Raw genomic sequence first — 18904 nt, 5'->3', positions numbered from 1 at the left:
AGTCTGTATGTTTCTCTACAATGAACTATTTCCTGTCAAATTTTTTGGAAAGTTTGAAAAATTGATGGAATTCCCCTTTAACACAGAAAAGCGTTTATTGACCAGCTGAGATTCGTGCTATAGCACTGATGGTAGCTACCACAGATGTATTTGTTTGCCTATTGATCACAGGGTAGCAGTCAGGATTTGCTGAGATGTGATGTAGTGTGTGATGTATTTGGGCAATGCATGCTGGATACTGTAGTCAAAGAGCACAATAAAAAGTGAATTCTATTAAACCGATGAGGCTGAGGGATGCAATATTACATAACAAATGACATATTAAATGCTAGTTTAGACCAGAATGCCTAAACTAAATATAGCCTTGATTTCTGAACAGCAGTAACTGGCCACACACAGAATTACAAACTGATATTTTTTATTTGTAACACTGAAAAGAATCATATCACACTGAGGTAAGTTAAATAATCCAGCGTTGTGAGGTTCTTTGTCCTGCAGTGGCACACAATGACAAAATCATGTCCTAAACGTCACACAATGTCTGCAGGAGAAGCGAGTCCAAACTAAAGTCTCATCAGTGTCACAGTTTCACAAAGAGTCAAGTCCATATCTCCTCCTTCCAGAGCTTATTTTGTCTTTTTTTCTTGATTTTTTTCATTCATTTGTCTTCTTTTGCACAGATCCAAAATCTAAACTCACACAAATATTTCAGCTCTCTGTCAAGACAATAAAAAAATACACCCCTGAAGGTGGACATTCCTTTATGTTTGTTACATGCCCCAAGAGGCACTCCCGAGATGACTTGCTGTGTGTTCTGAGTGCTACTGTTTCTGCTGATGAAAACTAGGACTTGGCCTTGGCACGAGATTGGCACGAGAAGTACAGGGGCATGAGGGGTCTGGGTCGATGGAGCAAGACTGGGGTCAGAGGATCGTTTCTCTGCACACACTGACGAGGCTTTGGGGCCGGTAAGGGGCCTGGTGACCCGGGCTCGCGGCTGGAGCTGACTGGCCGGTTACTCGATGCTGCGGACGGCGCAGGGATGGGGACGGGGAGCTTAACGCCCCACAGCTCTGCAGGTGCAGGTCTTCGTGAGCGTGCTTTCTGGGGCTACTCAAGATTCGTCGTGACTGTGACATCACCTGTATGAAGATTAAAAAATCACTCATGAGACAAACCAGCTCTTGTGGTTTGCTAGCCAGTACATTCTGTTCTAGCTCTTAATCTGATCACCCAGCAACACTCATCTGCAGGCCCAGAGGGCTAGCAGCACTTCTAGACCTGCAGTGTTAGGACATGCCATGGTTTAAGGTTTGTTCTGTTGGAAAAAAAGGATTTAAAGGGATCTAAAGGTGTCCTACAGGAAACTAGTTGTCTGTAATGGTTACTATTAAGCCAATTCCGATTATCTGGTTTTACTGGTTCTAAATGGTCTTTTTTAGCAGGGTGCTAACTTTAGCAGCTATGTTTCAGGATACTTGGGCTAATGTGCTAATTACTAACAGCTTGTGAATCAAGATGAACAATACTACTTTTAAATAAAAAGGAACAGACTCATAAGTTAGAATGACTCAGATATTTCAAACTATCTGCAGTGGACGTTAACTAGACAGCTAAAGGTTGCACTAACTAGCTTGGTGATATGCTAGCTAGCTGCCAGTACCCTAAATATGGTTTATTTTACACAGTGTCATTATGCTGCATTCACCTAAAGCTCATACCTTAGAATTCCAAACCTCAGACTAGGAAAAACCAAAAGTAAAACATTCCCATAACTGGAAATTCCTGCTTGGAAAGTAGGTGTTCAGCATCAGATCATATCAACATGGCTGCTCACACTTTCAACAGTAATCAACAGTTAGCAATTCTCCTTCATAAAAATATTTTTTATGTTTTTTTCCCATTTTGTAGGTTAAACACGCAAAGATCAAAAATCACGTAATTCCAAGCTCCGACTTTCCGCTTCCGAGTTAAGTTGAATGCATCATTACGCTAGCTAACTAGCCATCTAAGCAAATTTTGTCAGACTTTGTCAAAATACTTAATATGAAAAGGATCCTGGTAGCTAGCCACTTATCTAATGCAAATCTATTACTCACAATTTATTTCATGTTTTGTTTTCTTCACTACAAAATCAAACTATGATTATTTAGAAAATCCTAAATGAGTATAAGCTTTTATTCACTGTCATCATTTATTTCATCATTGTTTCCCTACAAGTGACAAGATTGTTATCAAGTCAACATATTGCACGCCACAATGTTGACATATTACACAAGATATCCATGGCCGCAAGTCTAGAGCCACGTCATGCCTGCAGGTCTAGAGCTGGCTCTCCGGCTCTGCACTCTTAAACTTAATTATGGCTGAAGCTTAAAGTCGCTTAAAATCAGGAACTTGTAGAAAAATACATTTTTCTTTCATCATTAGAAATTAAAGATTATACTGGGTGAGGTTACATAGCAAAAATAAAACCTCACAGCGTCAATACTTTTTAGAAGGAACTGTATGTTATAACCTGCTTTAACATTCACTAACCATTCACTTCCCTGTGCCCCTCTCTCACCTGATCTAGTATGCTGGCACTAAATATGGCCTCCTCCATGTGCTTCTCGTCCGATTTGATGACATATTTGATGCTGTTGACCACTTGCTGTACCTCTGGGGGGAGGCTGCAGCTGGAGTGCTCCAGAAATCTGGCCACTAGTATCTTGGTGTCTTTGTAGGTCTTGAGGTCTGCTAGCGAGTGAGGCCGCTCTGTGGAGGTCGGGTGCAATGCTTTGAGACGCAGGTCCACCTTCCCACCATCCTTCTGCTTCTTAGCCCCGCGGCCGCTGGGTTTGGCACACTGGGACACTGTGCCGCCTGAAAGCTCCATGCAGGCTGCAAGATGATAAAAAAGACAATACATAAATAAAATCATGAAGATATAACTTAGAAGATATAACTGACCTATGATGCTACTACACTACTACTGTACCCATATTATCTTTTATCGAAGGAATAGTCTGGCAAAAAAAAAAAAATGTACACAATTTTCCATTTACCCCAAGCGTATTCAGTGCTTTGTGTTCGAAGTTTGCATCTTTAGTTTCATAGTGGAGCTCAAAGGCCAATGTAGCTAACAGGTAAGGCAAGCTTATATCCCCTCAAAAAGCATTTTCAAAATACAAACTAACTGTAAACTCATATAGACCTGCTTATATGGTTTTTGACAAAGTATGACAAAAATGGACAAAAGTGTAATGTTCACATATAACGACATTGAATATGGCATAGCTGGTTTAGAATTGCCTACACGCCAAAGAATTACTGTGATTGGATGTTGTCATGCAATATCATTAGATGACTAGGTGACCTAAAACTGTAAAAAGAAATAATCTAAGAAATGCGACAAAAAAACTTGGGGGCTAAAAAAAGTGTGCATGTTAAGGTTGTAGCTGAATAATGTTAACCAGGTCATCATCCTACATTTATTTGTATTAAAAGTGTCTTTGTATGAAAAGTATGGACAGGTCAGGCTTCAGGATGGATTGCTTTTTTTTTTTTTAAATTATACTACAAATCTTCACCCATTTTTATAGATAACAGCATGTCATAAGGCTGACTGGGATGGGATTAAATTTACATGAGGTCCTGGGATAATTTCCTCTTTTAACAGGTGAAAATCCATATTTTGTTTGTCCGAAATGGCCATGTCTGTGTTTTCACTCTCTCTTCCCTGAGAAAACTTCAAGACGAATTGCCTGCTGATTTTTACTGAACTTAGTGGTGGGCTGATAATATTTGTCCCGTCCAGATACACATCTTTATGATTTTCCAGGCAGATGTTGTCTACTGTTGTATTTAGTCTCCTAGTTCAGATGTTCTCAAACTGGCCCTCAGATGGTCCAAATTTTTGCCTGAACCCAATTCACAACACATAGGGATAGAATAAAATATGGACCGTCTGGGGATCCCTGAGAACTGATTGAGAACCACTGTCATAATGTGTATCCACAGAATATATAACACTTGAAACTCACTTGTCCTGCGATAATTTTACCATCCTGTTGTGAGAGTTTTGTCTCTAAGAAGAAAAATGTACTGCAGATGGCCCCCTGACAAACTAATCTGATCTGTATAGGCTACATGGAGTAAACCCTAAGATTATTTGCTGAACTATTCCATGAATGTTCTTGAACAGTATTTCCTAATCCTGTACCTGGAGTAGCCCTGCACTACAATTGTAGTGTTTTTCACTAAAACCCCTGATTCATCATTCATATAACAAGCTTTTCAGCCATTTAAATTGGTTGCAATAGTGAAAACACTTGTAGATTGAGAAACACTGTTCTAGAATAAGGCCCCCATCCCAGCCCCATCAAAAAAAGTCACCACGAGCTGACATAAAATGAAAAATGATGCAATATATGGGACGTACAACGTCACATCCATGACATGTATTAGGAATATGATCTTTCCTTGGTATGTACTAAATTCTGCACACCTACACCCATGCTATGAGAGTACAAAGAGCAAAGACACTACCTTGATCTGAAGGGGTCTGTGGGGACTCCTGCTGTGGTTGGTTGCCCACAGATGTACAGCCACAGCTCTCACCTGCACACACAGAAACCATGCTTTTGTAAAAAAAACATTGATGGAAACAAGAATTTTAGCTTCAGTACTGAATTAATCCATGATGTTCCTTAATACACAACTGTGCTTATTATAGATTGTGGAAGTTTTAATGATACCGTAAGGTGAATTAAATGGAAAATGAGTTGTACAGGTAAAACAGTAACATAAATTGTTACTGCCCTAAGTAAGTGATATAACTCGTATTTGTGTTATGTAAGAAGTATATGTGTCATGTACAGAATACTAGCACTTCTACATAGCATGAAATTGAATCAAAATGGTGTAAGGTTATAGTGTTGGTCTCCTTCCCAAAGGTTCTTGTTTTGAGAGATAAGCCTATGAATAATAGTCAACATTAACACCAACTGCCTACAGACTTCTACCAAGGATGCACCATGATATTGGAATCATATTCATATCTGTCAAGTTAAGATTTGACTGACAGTTCAAACTGATATTTGGTGATGTATTTACTGTCCTCCAGAAGAGCAGTATCGTTAGGTGATGCTGGGCTACTGTGCAAAAATGTTGCATTTTATTCATTTTACTGCATTCTACTGGATTTGTATCACTTTTTAATGCTAACCCAGGTGGACCTAGTCCCAAATATAAATGTACTGAAGGGATATAGATTATCTCCTGCAATCAACATTGAATCTTTTTAATATAGAATATTTCGCTTCAGAATATCTTTCTTACACCTTGGAATAACAGTTCTTGGGCTTTTGTGTCTCTGTGAGGCTTGTGACATGTTCCTTGAGAAGGACGCTGTGACATGAGATAAGGACTTGTTTATGCTCGTCTCCAATCTATCCCACCAGACATGGCAACGGCCTCTGGTACAGGAGTTAGAACTGGGTTTTTCCATCACCGTAAACTGGGTGAAAGGTGGCCATTGGGAACCGTCAAGGCCTTGGGCCTGACTAAGAGCGACTCTTGCTGACGTCATTAGGATGCACACAAGGGACGCTTTGGCTGTGTCTGAAACATAATCAGCACTGCATGCACTCTTAAAAGATGGCTCTTCCAGGGTCCTTTAGTAAAGAAAATGGTTCTATGTAGAACCATGAACACTCGTGCATTAATGATTAAAGGGTTCTTTGCATCGTGAAAGGGTTCTTCAGATTGATGGAGAATGTGCTGTATATATAAAGTTCTTTATAGAACCTTTTTGAATAGGGTTCTATATAGCACCAAAAATGGTTCTTCTATAGTTTCACTGTCAAGCTTGTAATGATAGAAGAACCTTTTTGGTGGTATATAGAACAAAAAAGGTTATATATAGAATCATTTAAAACACTCTCCATCAATCTGAAGAACACTTTCATCATGCAAAGTATCCTTCAGTCATGCATAGGGTTCTTTGAGTGTTCATGGTTCTATATAGAACCATTTTCTTTACTTTAGAACCATCTTTTTTAAGTGTGTACTCAGACAGTATTCTGAGGCCGGAAGGCACCAAATCACGTCCAAATTGAATGCCTGTATAAAATGCTGCCTGCTGAGGTTACTCTGTTTGGCTGTTTTTTGAAGGCAGCGCAGGTGTATCCTTCACTGCCTTACATATCCCATAATCCATTGTGTCAGAAAACATCAGCACTGGCACTGTGGATAAGAGAGATGTTGGTTTGTGTACAAACGCAATACTTGGTTATAATAAGTTCATTATGATAGACTTCTTAAAAGACTTTTTTTCTGGGTAAAAGATGCTAAAGTCCAATGCTAACAGCTAGCAGTGAACAGTCATGTCTTGACAACGACGTGATGTATCGCTGCCTTTGGGACACGTCTCAAACACACTTATGAGACAGTACAGGTAGCAAGGATCGATTCAGCTGCCTTCAGTTTTAGACACAGCCAATTACACTGTTCAGTTTTGTTTCTGAACCTGTACAAGTCTGCATTATAATAGTTTTGATGTGTAATGATGAAATAGCAAGTGTATATGCAGATTGGCTATTTTACATATAATTTGCATCTTTTCTGCTTTTGATATTCAATGTGTGGCCGTCCCATTTTAGTTTTTAAGGTATATCCCATCACAGAAATTATGAATGGGTGTTTTTCATATATTTTAAATTTTTTATCTTGATCATTCTGTATACATGCTCATATACTGGCATTAGTATTGGCCTTAGCACATATGTGCAAGAAAAATACTGAATGTGGACATCAGTACAAACCTAAATTTGTAGGTACACCCCTAAATTTCGCCAAGCTGTCTAGCAAACAGCCACCTTGACTGGCACCAAAATGTCCTAGCAGAAACTCTGGTAGTGTATCATAAACTACAAACATGTCTCAAAGCTTAGGATGTGCCAGTAAAAGGCTGCATTTCTTGGCCATTACATCACTGAAGTATTTCCCATTGAGGGATCCTTTCAATGCAGCTGAGAAATGCAGCCTTCACTTCTGAGAATTCAAAGGACGCAGCTGGTGTATCCTTCCAGTCCTTCAATCATCCACAATCCCTCAAGTGTAGTGCAAAACCATTAGAAAAATGACAAACAACTGTGAGTGGTGAGGTGCTGTGATGAAATGTAAATTTAAATGTAGTGCTTTTAGAAGTAAGATTTAAATGTGTCACAAGGCCACCTCGGCAATTCAGCATCCCTTTTGCCTGATTGCATGTCTTCGGGCTGTGGGAGGAAACCAGAGCACCCGGAAGAAACCCACACAGACACGGGAGGACATGCAAACTCCACACAGAAAGGACCCTGGTCGCCCGGCTGGGGAATCGAACCCAGGCCCTTCTTACTGTGAGGTGACAGCGCTACCCAAAATTCTGTAAATTTTAGTGCACAATTTCTATTTATTTGCAGGGTTTAACACATTAGAAAAAACATAAAATATACAATATAAAATGTAGCATAACTTTTGCACAGGCCACATTTTATGTTTTATTTATTCATTTGCCATTTGACTGGGGCACCCAAGCTTCTGCATATGGTTTGTAGACACCTGCTCATTCAATAATTGTTTCAAAATCAAGGGTATTTAAGAGGAGTTTGTCCCTCTTTGCTACACCAACAGCCTCTACTCTTGTAAAAGTGGCTTTAAACTAAATGGTGGAACATTGACACTCTGGCACAATAGCATTTGTGAGGTCAACTACTGATGTTGGGTGAGTAGTTTTGGATCACAACCACCACTCCAACTCGTCCCAAAGGTATTGCATGGTGCTCCATCAGTTCCATTTGTTCTTAGCCTCATGCTGAGGGGCTTTATGCCCCTCTTGCTGACGCTTGGCACTGCGCATGGTGACCCTAGACTCATGTGCAGCTGCTCCAGTCTATCCGATTTTATTGGAAATGCTTTTATTTGTAAATTATATGTGCAGCTGAATGCCTCAGTTAGCAACTGGGTGCATCTTGAAGTAGCTGAATTGACTTAAAATCATTCAATTAGAAGCAATATATACATCTCTATATGTAATGCATGGTTCACGTACTTCTAGTTATGGAGTTACAGGAGACGGGATCACTGGTGGAGCGCACGATCCTTGCCAGCTTGCGGTATCGTCTTGCTCGGAGCGTGCGAGGACGCTCAGAGGCTGTGGAGCTGCCGTGAGCTGAGGTAGAGGAGGGCTGAGGGGTCCAGACACTGAAGCAAAGCCGAGCGCCTTTCGGCCGGCCGGAGGGGGATGGAGAGGGGCAGGCAAGGGGGCTCGGGGCAGATGCTGCAGCTGCAGATGCTACAGCTCCAGAGCTGGAGGCACATGGCTGGGGTTCAGAGGCTGGGGGAACAGGAAGAGTTAACTTGGTACTCGCCCGATCTCTGGAGGTTGGAGTATCGTCTCTCTCCAGGGCATTCATGGTTTCTCGTGATCGAGCGGCAGAGTCCTGGACGATGGAGGACTCGCTGCGGTCGAGGCAGGCAGGAGAGCGGGCCTCCCGGCGCATGGAAGAGCGCACACTGTGCTCCAGGCTGGTGCAGCTGCCGTCAGTGGGAGCCGTATGGAGTGTCCCATATGGAGAGGAGTCCGAGCCCTGCACCTCCAGAGAACACAGGTCCTCTGAGGAACAGCTGCGGTCAGGAATATCTGCCAGCTCGGACACCATTAGAGAAGCACTGTCCACTGATGCTGTGAGAATTAGAGAAAAAATAAAGGAATGTTAAGTGACAGAAGTGAAATTACAGTTCTTAAATTCTTGTTATCACATAACAGGTACTGACTTGGGAAGAATTTTGTTACTCGAGTTACTTACATGTCTTAAAGAGAATGCATTTAAATCAGAAACGTCCTATATATAGATCATAGATTATGAGTAAGACCAGTGCTGCGTGAATGCGGAAAGTCCCATTAAACTCTCTGAGCAATCTGTCAAAGCACTGAATCCTGCAATTATGAAACTAGCCAACCTCACCTAAACAGGCTAGACTTGATTTTCATAACAAATTTTCTGCCTCAAGCTGATCACCAACTTTTGAAATAAGAGTCATTCTGGATATTCATTTTGTATATTAATTTAATTCTGACAACATATTCTTATTGGTTGAGGATTGTCCTGTCACAAAAAACAGCACATTTGTTTCACAATAACTTTATCATTCTGCCAAGCACTGCTTGCTAAGTAACTGTTTGCTGGCTTTATGCTGCAGCTAACATTTACTACATTTCTGCTTGTTTTTAGCACATATAAACACAGAAAATGGACACATAACAATTATAAGATCATATTTCACCTGCAGCCCATTTGGGCAGATTCTGATACAAGAGCGTGACAGCAGGACTGCATCACAATCCGAACCTGTCATACCTTGTAAGCAAGCTTTTAATTTGGCAGCTGTGACGGAACAACTAAACAAACTGGAAATAACCAGAAGCAGAACACAATTCAGCAAATGAGATGGGCTGTGAAATGCTTTACAGACTGTTTGGAACAAAAACAAAAACGACATTCAGGTTAATCTGCCAAGTATGAAGCTGAACAGAACCTGATATTGCAACAGTTTCATGGCTCCAGCTGTAGCGCATAAGAGCACTACTATCTTGGCGGGAGGAACTGCTGTTCTTAAAGCTTCTTTGCTTTTCTTCTTTATTTATTTTGCAGACCCGCTGTTTAAAGGGAATAGAACACCTGAGGTTGTGTCTTATCACAAACATCCCGGCTGTGATGATCTACAATACTCGCCTAACTACATTCTTAATACTGAACAGCTTCCTGAGTTAATTTAGGATCATCTACAGCTCATAATTCTATTTATCTAATTTATTAAACTTGTGAATGGAAGTGAACACATAAGATAAAATTACATACTGTGTATACAATAAAACGTGGAGTACTTGGAATAATATTTACTGTACCTTTAGACAAGAAGATAAATGTGGTTTATAGATAAGGCAGAGCATCAAGACAGCAAAAGACTACAGCTTACAGAAGCCTAAAGTTCTTTTCTGTCCTGTTCACAGAATATGAATATACAGTATCATCCCCATTATACATAATTGCTTGAGTTATTTTTCAAGCAAAACTGAGCTCTTAAGCCACACTTAGGTCTAATCACAGTACTGGTAGTTTAAAGCAAACGTAAAACATCTCTTTAGCTCTGATTACAGTGGAATATATAATTTCACAGAAGGCCAGCACTCTGGTATACAAATTAAAATCACACACAGCAGATATCATAGCTTTTATAATGACTCATAAAAGGCTGTGGTCAAACTTTCATTTCAAAGATAAATATGTGAGTCGATAGCACTGTTTCTTTAAATGCTGATTCAGTGTATTATGAACCACATCAATGAGCCAATATAACATCATAATCAGATCACAATCTCATCATTAGAAAAGCCCACCACCCTTTATATTCAGTGAATATTTCATGGTTGATGCACCAGAAACGGTCCAAAATGACCAATGAACAAAAATCTGGCAACTTTATTGTTAATTTTAAAGCACATTATGTTATTTTTTATTCAAAGTCATTTTGGCCCATTTCTATCGGTCCTCATTAAATATTTACAATGTAAAAGGCCACTGCCATTTTCAAATGGTGTGTAGGGATGCATGATCAGAACTGACCAAGAATTAATAGATTTTTGCTCTAAACAGGCGATCCGCAATCAGACAGTTTATTATTCTGACCGATCTGATTTGGCTGATCTGTATTGCAATTTTATAACGTTAATTAACGTGAGCCAGGTATGTGCACTCGCACTGTATTTAAACGCTGCTGCTACGCCTACTGTATACCAAAATGTCATAGCATAATTATTGTCATGACTCATTCTGCTATATATTCAGCTGCCTCATACCTTCGATGCAGCATGTAATTTGATTCATGTTATTTAAATAGGCAACTGATTTTTCAATTTAAAATGCCAGTTTTGTTCATTAAAGAGTAAGTAGTGTTATTTAGATTGGGACTTTGACTAGTAGAAAGTACTGGAAATGTGCTAGTGTGTTCATGTATTCATTTAGCCCACATAGTGTGAGCTTCAGGTTTAAAAAAAAACAGGGCAAACAAAAATAAAAACGGTCAAAAAACCTGGCCACCAGCCATAAAAAATCATGATCGGTGCACCTCTGGAGTTATGAGGTTTTGACTGTATGACAGTGATACTATACAGTCATCTTCCTCTAACTGGGATTGAAATCTATTACCCTCTCTGAACCCTCTCTTCTCTTCAAGCGGCACTAGCTTTGCTTCCTGACAACTCACCCTGAGTGCTGAGGCCTGCTGTAGTGTTCCTCTCACATATGCTGGACTCTGTGGCCTGCTGCTCCAAACTGGTGGTGACCTGCAGCAAGAAAACAATGCATGATCTTCACTCGAACACTGTGAGCATCATACGTTTTCAACAACTTCAGCAGCTCATATGTGTTTAATGTAATGTCTTAAAGGAACAGTTCAGTGAGAACTCAAATCTACACATTGTTCCCCTTAACGCAAGTGTAATCCATCATCCAAGATATGTTGCCTGTTTAGTTTTGCTACAAAGCAAATGTTGCTAACAAGTAATGGAAACTTGTGTCCTACCATTATGAAAACTACATGCCTAAATCCTCAGCTAACTGTAATCTTTAAACATGGACAGGCACATAGCTAAAACAGGAGTAATAGCCAAGGTGTAAAATACTACAATCTTAAAGGGTCAAAGACTGCCACTTAACCTTTCAGACCTCCTGAAAGCCCAGAATCTGTGAATTTTACCATTTAAACTGTCTACACCGCCACAGACTACTCCACAGTTGACATGTCTAGCCCGAAAGCTTGTCAGACATAGCAACAGTAACCAAGGGCGGGACTGTGTTTTTTTTTTTACTTCATGTGTTTCAAGCAGCTCTTAAATGAAAAAGAAAAAAAACAGTTTCTTAGAATGTTTTGGATTTCCATTTAAGAATAGTGAAAAAAATTCAACCAAACATTTTATTGTTGTTAAAGCATCAGCTGAGTGAGATGGCAGCCAGCCAACATTTGAGTACTAACGGGCCCTCTCAATTACTGCGGGGTATTTCACACGCTGATAACCGTCATATTGAATTTCGTTCATATGTCAAATGACTGAAATGAATCTATATCAATAAACATGAATCAAAGCACATTACAGTAAATATTCAGGGGAGGGTAGAGAAACTAAAGCAACTGCAATCTTCTTATCAAAGGAAATTCAGTAGTTCAGCTAATATTTAACACTTAATATTTAAGGATCTTACAAGAATGTGGCTATTTATGCTGTTTAATCTGCTCTTCTCGTTTAACAAAGTGACTCTGAATGCTGTTTCTGCTTTTATTTGATATGTAAACACTTGAACAATAATATAGTTAATAAATTAGTCATATTTCATTGTTATTCTTATGCAATTTAATAATCTGCTGTAAGTGCTTACTGATCCAACTTGCTCTGAATGAGCAATTCAACAGCAGAAGAAGTCTCATGCATCTTTTACACTGCGATAGGAAACACAGTAGCACACAGAAAGCTCTGATTCTATATGCTGATATTCTGAAAACTTAATATTAAAACTTAAAGCCCTCAAGTATTTCGGCATGGTAGAATCTGCTCTCTTTGAAAAAATATCTTTCTGTTTTGTAATCTTTTTCTGAAATAATGAGTTTTTTTTCCATTAGCTGTGAAAGGTACAATGAAACAAAGCACAATTTTGTTTTAGATGCACAAAATCTATGCCTTTCACCAATTAAAATTTCAACAAAAATAAACCTTCAATCCAACTTCCGCCCTGCTCCACTTTTGTAGCTGTATTCAGGGTATAAAATGACCTGTTGTACCGAGTTGCTTGTTTCTGCAAAGAGGGGGTGTGTAAAATTTTGAAAAAGTGAACTTGGCTTTGGAAGTTCTTCCTAGCGCTACATTTCTGCCAGGCAGTCACTGTAAAAGAGTGTGCACCCTCAGCTAATAAACCTGAGTAAACACAGGTACATGTAAATAAGTAAAGCCAAGCTGATTTCTCCTTCTCGGCTACAGGAAAGGCTTTGCTTCTTCTTATGACCTCCTGCAGAACATGCTGATGGGAGAAAGTGTCTCTCTCATGCGGCTGAGGAGGGTTAGGAACAACCACAGGAGGAGGAGAACACAAAAAGAGAACATCTGCTGCTGAAGAGTCTGCGGCACCTTGACATCTGGCGACCCAGCCGCGTCTCAGAGCAGTACTAGCAACATCAGACCAGCAGGGGGCAATGTTGCACTCCACAACACTGCATTCTACTGACGCACATTTGCTGCATTTACGAGTGCTTCATTAACCTATTTGAGGGGAGAGAAACTGCAAACTACACTGATGCGCTGGGACTTGAACAGACTGCTAATATGCATGATTTGTAGTGCATGCAGGTTTATGATTAAGTGTGACATATCGTCAGTCTGCTATCCTGCAGCCAATGGGAAATAAGTGGCAACGGCCTAACGGCCTCCACCAGGGGTGTCCAATCTTATCCGCAAAGGGCTGGTGTGACTGCAGGCTTTCACTCCAAACAAGCTCAAGCACACCTGATTCTACTTGTTTAATCAGTTGCTCTCCATCTTCAGCAACTGATCATGTGCGTTCCTGCAGTGTTGGAATGAAAAACTTGTAACTACAGTGGGCCTTTGTGGGTAAGATTAGACACCTGGCCTAAGCTGAGCTAAGCTGCATTAAGGTTTTGTTCATTTTGAATTGTAGATCATATACTAAATCTTACCTTGCACTGATATATCGATTATTAAGCTACAGAGTTGAACCCTCTTCTAGTTCTGCCACAAAAATCATAACTAGTAAGCTCAAAACTGAGAAAACAGCTGTAATCGTCTTGGAGGAGGAGAAGAAGATCGCAAGAGGGCAGCATCTTTTGCCTCAGTATTGCCTTACTGAAGTGCGACATGACATCAAAAGCACTCAAGTCCCAGGGATCACCATGTGAAATATTAAATATGTTTTGTATGATACTAAACTAGAACATTATAGTAAAACACCCAACAAAGTTTAAATGAGAAAAACAAGGTAGAAATATAATAAAACCTGTCTGAGACCGATCTGAGACCTGTGTGGTTGTGGTTCTAATGTTCTAGTAAGCACTGCATATGTGTACTAAATGGCACCTCAAAGTAGTACACCACCAATAGCGCCTTTACTATTTCAGACATAGTATTTAGTATGATAGTATGCGGATTGAGAAGCAGTCTATGTGTAGGGTCATAGGCAAAATTAGACTGAATCAAAACATCAATGAATCTATTTCTCAATTATAGCTACTTTCAAAAAGCAATTCAATATGACAAAATCTTAATCTGGTTTATGCACTGTTAGCCTACAGAAGACACAGCGGAAAAACAACAGGTTGTCATGGTTTTATTTGTGTTGAGCAATGTCAGAACAAACAGTAGACTGGAACATTTAGCTAGATTTTAAGATAGAGTTGTATGCAAATATTTGGGTGCCCATGGTCAAATTTCATGTTTCATTGATTTTCTAAGTGAAAATAAGTTAACACATCCTCAACAGGCAACACACTTTGTGATTTTAATGCTCACTTTTTATTTATTTGCTAAATTTAACAAACTGGAAAAAAATAAAACATGCTGAACTTATAAGTGTTTCAGCCCAGACTGCTTTTTAATGAGGCACAATATAAATGAGAATGATATCATTTAAATACATCAGTTTTAAAAGTACAGTAACAATTACAGTCTGCTTAATGCTAAGCGGTAAAGAGAGGTTGCAAAACGGTAGTTTAAAAATGATTTACGACATGCAGGATATGTTTTTTCCAAATCCAATTCGAGAAATAATTGTCAGGTTTATTTTTATACCATATAGTAATGTTTTTGGGTAATGTCTAGAAGACAGTAACAAAATAATACAAAAGCGTGGCCTAATCCACTACACTATGCAGACAAAAGTATGTGGACACTTGACCATCACACCTATATAAGCTTGCTGGACATCCAATTACCAAACCATGGGCATTAGTATGAAGCTGGCCCCCTTTGCAACTGAAATAGCCTTCAGTATTCTGGGAAGACTTTCTGGAAAGACTTTCCATATAAATATATACAGCACTATATAAAGTGTATAACTATATATATAACTATATAAAGTGTTAAACTATATATAACTATATATAAACTATATAAAGAGCTATATATATATATATATATATATATATATATATATATATATATATATATATATATATATAGCACTTTAATTTACAAACTGAGTATTGACTTTTCTTTTTAAGATTTCATTTAAACATTTGACATCTTGAATGTTGTTTCCATATAAGACTGTGGGCAAAAATGTTTGCTTTAAGTGTGCTGTAAGTTCTTAAAGTAATAAATGGAATACAAATGTGTGCACAGGAGCAGAACAACACATGCATAAAAAGGTTGCAAATGAATAAATAGCCTAGGTAAAATGATAATCATTTAAAGATTAGCATATATAAATAATATCTAGCAGAAAAATAGTTTCTGGGCAGGACAGAGACAAATGGGGCAGACTTTCTGCGGGAACAGACGGGAGGGGGATGAAATCTTGTGAGAGCGGGACTAAAATATCAGTCCCATGCAGATCTCTACTTTATACCACTCCAGTCAATGCTTGCCATTGCACATTGTGATCTTAGGCTTATGAGCAGGTGCCATGGAAACCTATATCATGACACACAGTTCCTGTGTTGATGTTGCTTCCAGAGGCAGTTTGGAACTCTGTAGCGAGTGATGCAACAGAGGACACGCCATTTCTATGCATTTCAGCATTTGACGTCTCCATTTCAAAATAACAAGATTTACAGTTGATTAGGGCAGATCTAGCAGGGCAGAAATTTAATGAACTGACTTGTGGCAAAGCTATGCCAAGTTTAGCAAGTTAGCAATGTGTGTGACTAAAACACCTGCACTCTTGAACTAGGAGGAGGTGTCCACATATGTCCATAGTATCTATCTATTTAAATATCTATATATATATATATATATATATATATATATATATATATATATCTATATATATATATATATATATATATATATACACACACACCAAATTCCATAAATTGACTTGAACATCAAATGTTGCTCATGCCTCCTCCAAAAAAACACCACTTTCCAATTCAAAAGCATGTTCATGTTGGTGTTGGTCTATAAATCAATACCTCTGTCTGCATTCCCTAAAAGACTAAACTACAGCTGCAGGTAGGAAAGTGTTGCATTAATTGACTCCTTGCCTGCTCAGCCAACCTATCAATAGATTCCTTGCAGAGACCTCTAAAGGGCCATAGAACCTCTTGGAAATGGAGAATTCCCTCTAAGACTTCTCCTCAGTAGCAAAACAACTATCTAAACTCAATCTCAATCAGCAATTAGTTCCAGATTCTGTGATGGACTTCGCACAGCTCGAGTTCCCATTTGTTACCCACCTTACACTGCACAGCACTCTTGTTGTATTTCATCAAAACGTAGAGGCCAAATCATCAACATGTTATTATTTAACTACAAAAATGTATGTATTAAGCCCACTGTTAGATTATTAAGCACTATTCTGATGGGATTAGTTTCCCATGGGAAGGTGAGGGCCAATTTACCACAGGACGCCTGTGAAGTTTATGACCGAATTGCACAGGATAAGAAGTCTCAGTATAAAATAACAGAGTTGGGAGTGGCTACTTGATTTATGCACTGCCTTAACTCTAGAAAAGTGTAGAAAACATGTTAAAATGTTTAATTTAGCAAATATTCCATTTACCCGTAAACTATAGCTAGCTAGCTAGCTAGCTAACTACTGGGCCATGCTCCTAAAATGGCGGTCACATAAGCTCCAGTTATGAGCTGTCATGGTCATATTTGCAGACACAGCAGAGTAATCACTTGCATGCCCCATTGTGCGCCACACCTGTTACAAAACAACTGTGGGGAAATACTGTGAGCCTTGATGGTAGGGGAGTCCCTAACATATTTTATTCCTGCAGTTAAGGTGGACAGCTCTATATATATATATATGTATATGTATATATATATATATATATATATATGTAACAGAAAAATAAATAACACTTTATTTTAAGTAAACTTATTTTAGTAGAATTTGCCAAAATTAGTTCTAAAAGAGAATACAATCGAACGTATGTTTCTATGGGCGCACAGCAACACCCGCTGGTCAGAGGGAGTGTTGTGTATTTTATAAAGCAACTTCCTACTATATCCGACTCAGTCCGGTTCAGTCCGGTTTTCCCACTGAAGAGATATGGTAGGCTCAGATGTCTTCTCCTCTCTATTTAAGTATGAGTTTTGTTGTTGTACTTTCAGGCAATAATCAGTACGTTGAAGTAACACAGTATGTACGTTTTTAGTTTTTATTGGTATTGCTTCGTTTGTGTTATTGAAAAGGTTGCTAAGTACGAGCTGTAACTATTTTTCAACCACAGCTAGCTATGCTAGCTCTGTGCCCCATGTGGTCTGAATGCTATATTGAACTGATGTGATTTCTTTGATGCCTTATAGCTGTTAGAGTGGAGAAGCACAATACTGACTAGCTGCTGTATTTTCTCCGATTATACTCAAACAGGCTCCAGCAGGCGTGATTCCAGTAAAAGCTCAGAACCAACTTCTTGTTGCACTTGCCTTATTGAGGGACCAGAACAGTGGGGTTATATATATATATATATATATATATATATATATCATGCTATCATAAATGCAGTTAATCGCTTATAACAGGATCCAGCAACAAGTGGTTAACTCAGGTAGGAAGCAGCGTCTAGCTACACTATCAACCAAATTTAGAAAAGCTTCAATACTTGCTGGGAGTTTTATCTGGGACTCAGCGGGAGATCAGTCACTTTATGTGGAGAGGACCGCGAGTAGCTGATGTATTCATGTTGCTAACCCTGATTGGTACTTTGGCAGATCTGACGTCACCTGCGCCTAAGTTAGTCCCACCCAACTCAAACAGGATCCATTTGTATGAGAACGCTGACTTGGGTCTTTTACAACGGTACCAAGGGTCCTGGGGGGAGTTGATGAAGATATAAGAGCTGTCTGAACTTCTGTTTAGACTGGGTGTTGGTGGCAGGGATGGACAGAGCGCTCTGTTGAATAAAATAATCACTTCTGAGAGGCCCGGTCTCCTGAGTCTCTTCCATGGCAAGATCAAAGATTTACATCAGTTTCAACAGGCCTGTTGTGATTTCCACTCTTAGAGAATTCCTTCTTGGTAGCAAAACAAATCTTCAAAACAGCGTTGAATCACCAGCTAGGCGATGGACACGGAGTGGACTGTGAGTGCCCTTTGTCACTCTTCTTGCTTTTCGCCGAGCCAGTCAGAAGAAAATCATCATGGAAAAGTGGGCCCTCACTCTCGACGAGGAAGCTTATTTCTGTCTTTCTTCCTTTCTCCGGCGGAACGTAATTCCTCCTGACCACACAGCTGCTGCGCCGAAAATTATAACCCATTACAAAAGCCACTTGGATTAATTTTTTTTTTCCCCTTACCCTCGAGTGCACAAGAAGAGCTCTTGAAGAGCGGAGCCTTTCTCAGATGAATGGGAGTAATTGAAAAGGAGTAACACTTTCGGAGGACTGGATATGCACATGACAGCAGCACTCTCATAAATAGCGGCAGGGACAGAGGAATGCCTGCATGAACAAGACTCCGCCACAGTCGCCCGTAATGTCGGTGATGTATTGGCAATACGAGGCTCCGTTGTCCACGGACCTCGCAGAAATGAAACTGTCATCATACTTTTTATGTGCCATTACATGTGACATGAGCTGGGTGCTCTCTAAGATTAGGCCTTCAGAGGTCACTAACGAATGGGGTCAACTGGAGAGGGAAATCTCCTA

The 18904-nt window shown here is 39.5% G+C and overlaps 1 protein-coding gene across 1 annotated transcript in view; it reads right to left on the bottom strand.

Annotated features, from left to right (window-relative positions):
• Positions 1-827: 827 nt before the first annotated feature.
• fam189a1 (family with sequence similarity 189 member A1) overlaps positions 828-18904 on the bottom strand; it is a 260106-nt gene continuing 242029 nt past the window's right edge. Inside the window, exons 8-12 of the mRNA XM_036584533.1 lie at positions 11290-11368; positions 8075-8707; positions 4531-4602; positions 2567-2883; positions 828-1142 (exon numbers count right to left, since the gene is read on the bottom strand). Of these exons, the coding sequence (XP_036440426.1) occupies positions 924-1142; positions 2567-2883; positions 4531-4602; positions 8075-8707; positions 11290-11368 (1320 nt within the window). The 3' untranslated portion in view covers positions 828-923. The remainder of the gene's footprint in view (positions 1143-2566; positions 2884-4530; positions 4603-8074; positions 8708-11289; positions 11369-18904) is intronic.

The sequence above is a fragment of the Colossoma macropomum genome, unplaced genomic scaffold (genome assembly GCF_904425465.1).
Source record: "Colossoma macropomum unplaced genomic scaffold, Colossoma_macropomum, whole genome shotgun sequence".
In the NCBI taxonomy this organism is placed as follows: Eukaryota; Metazoa; Chordata; class Actinopteri; order Characiformes; family Serrasalmidae; genus Colossoma; species Colossoma macropomum.
Note: the sequence above shows the minus strand (reverse complement) of the source record. Positions and strands in the feature narration are given on the sequence as shown.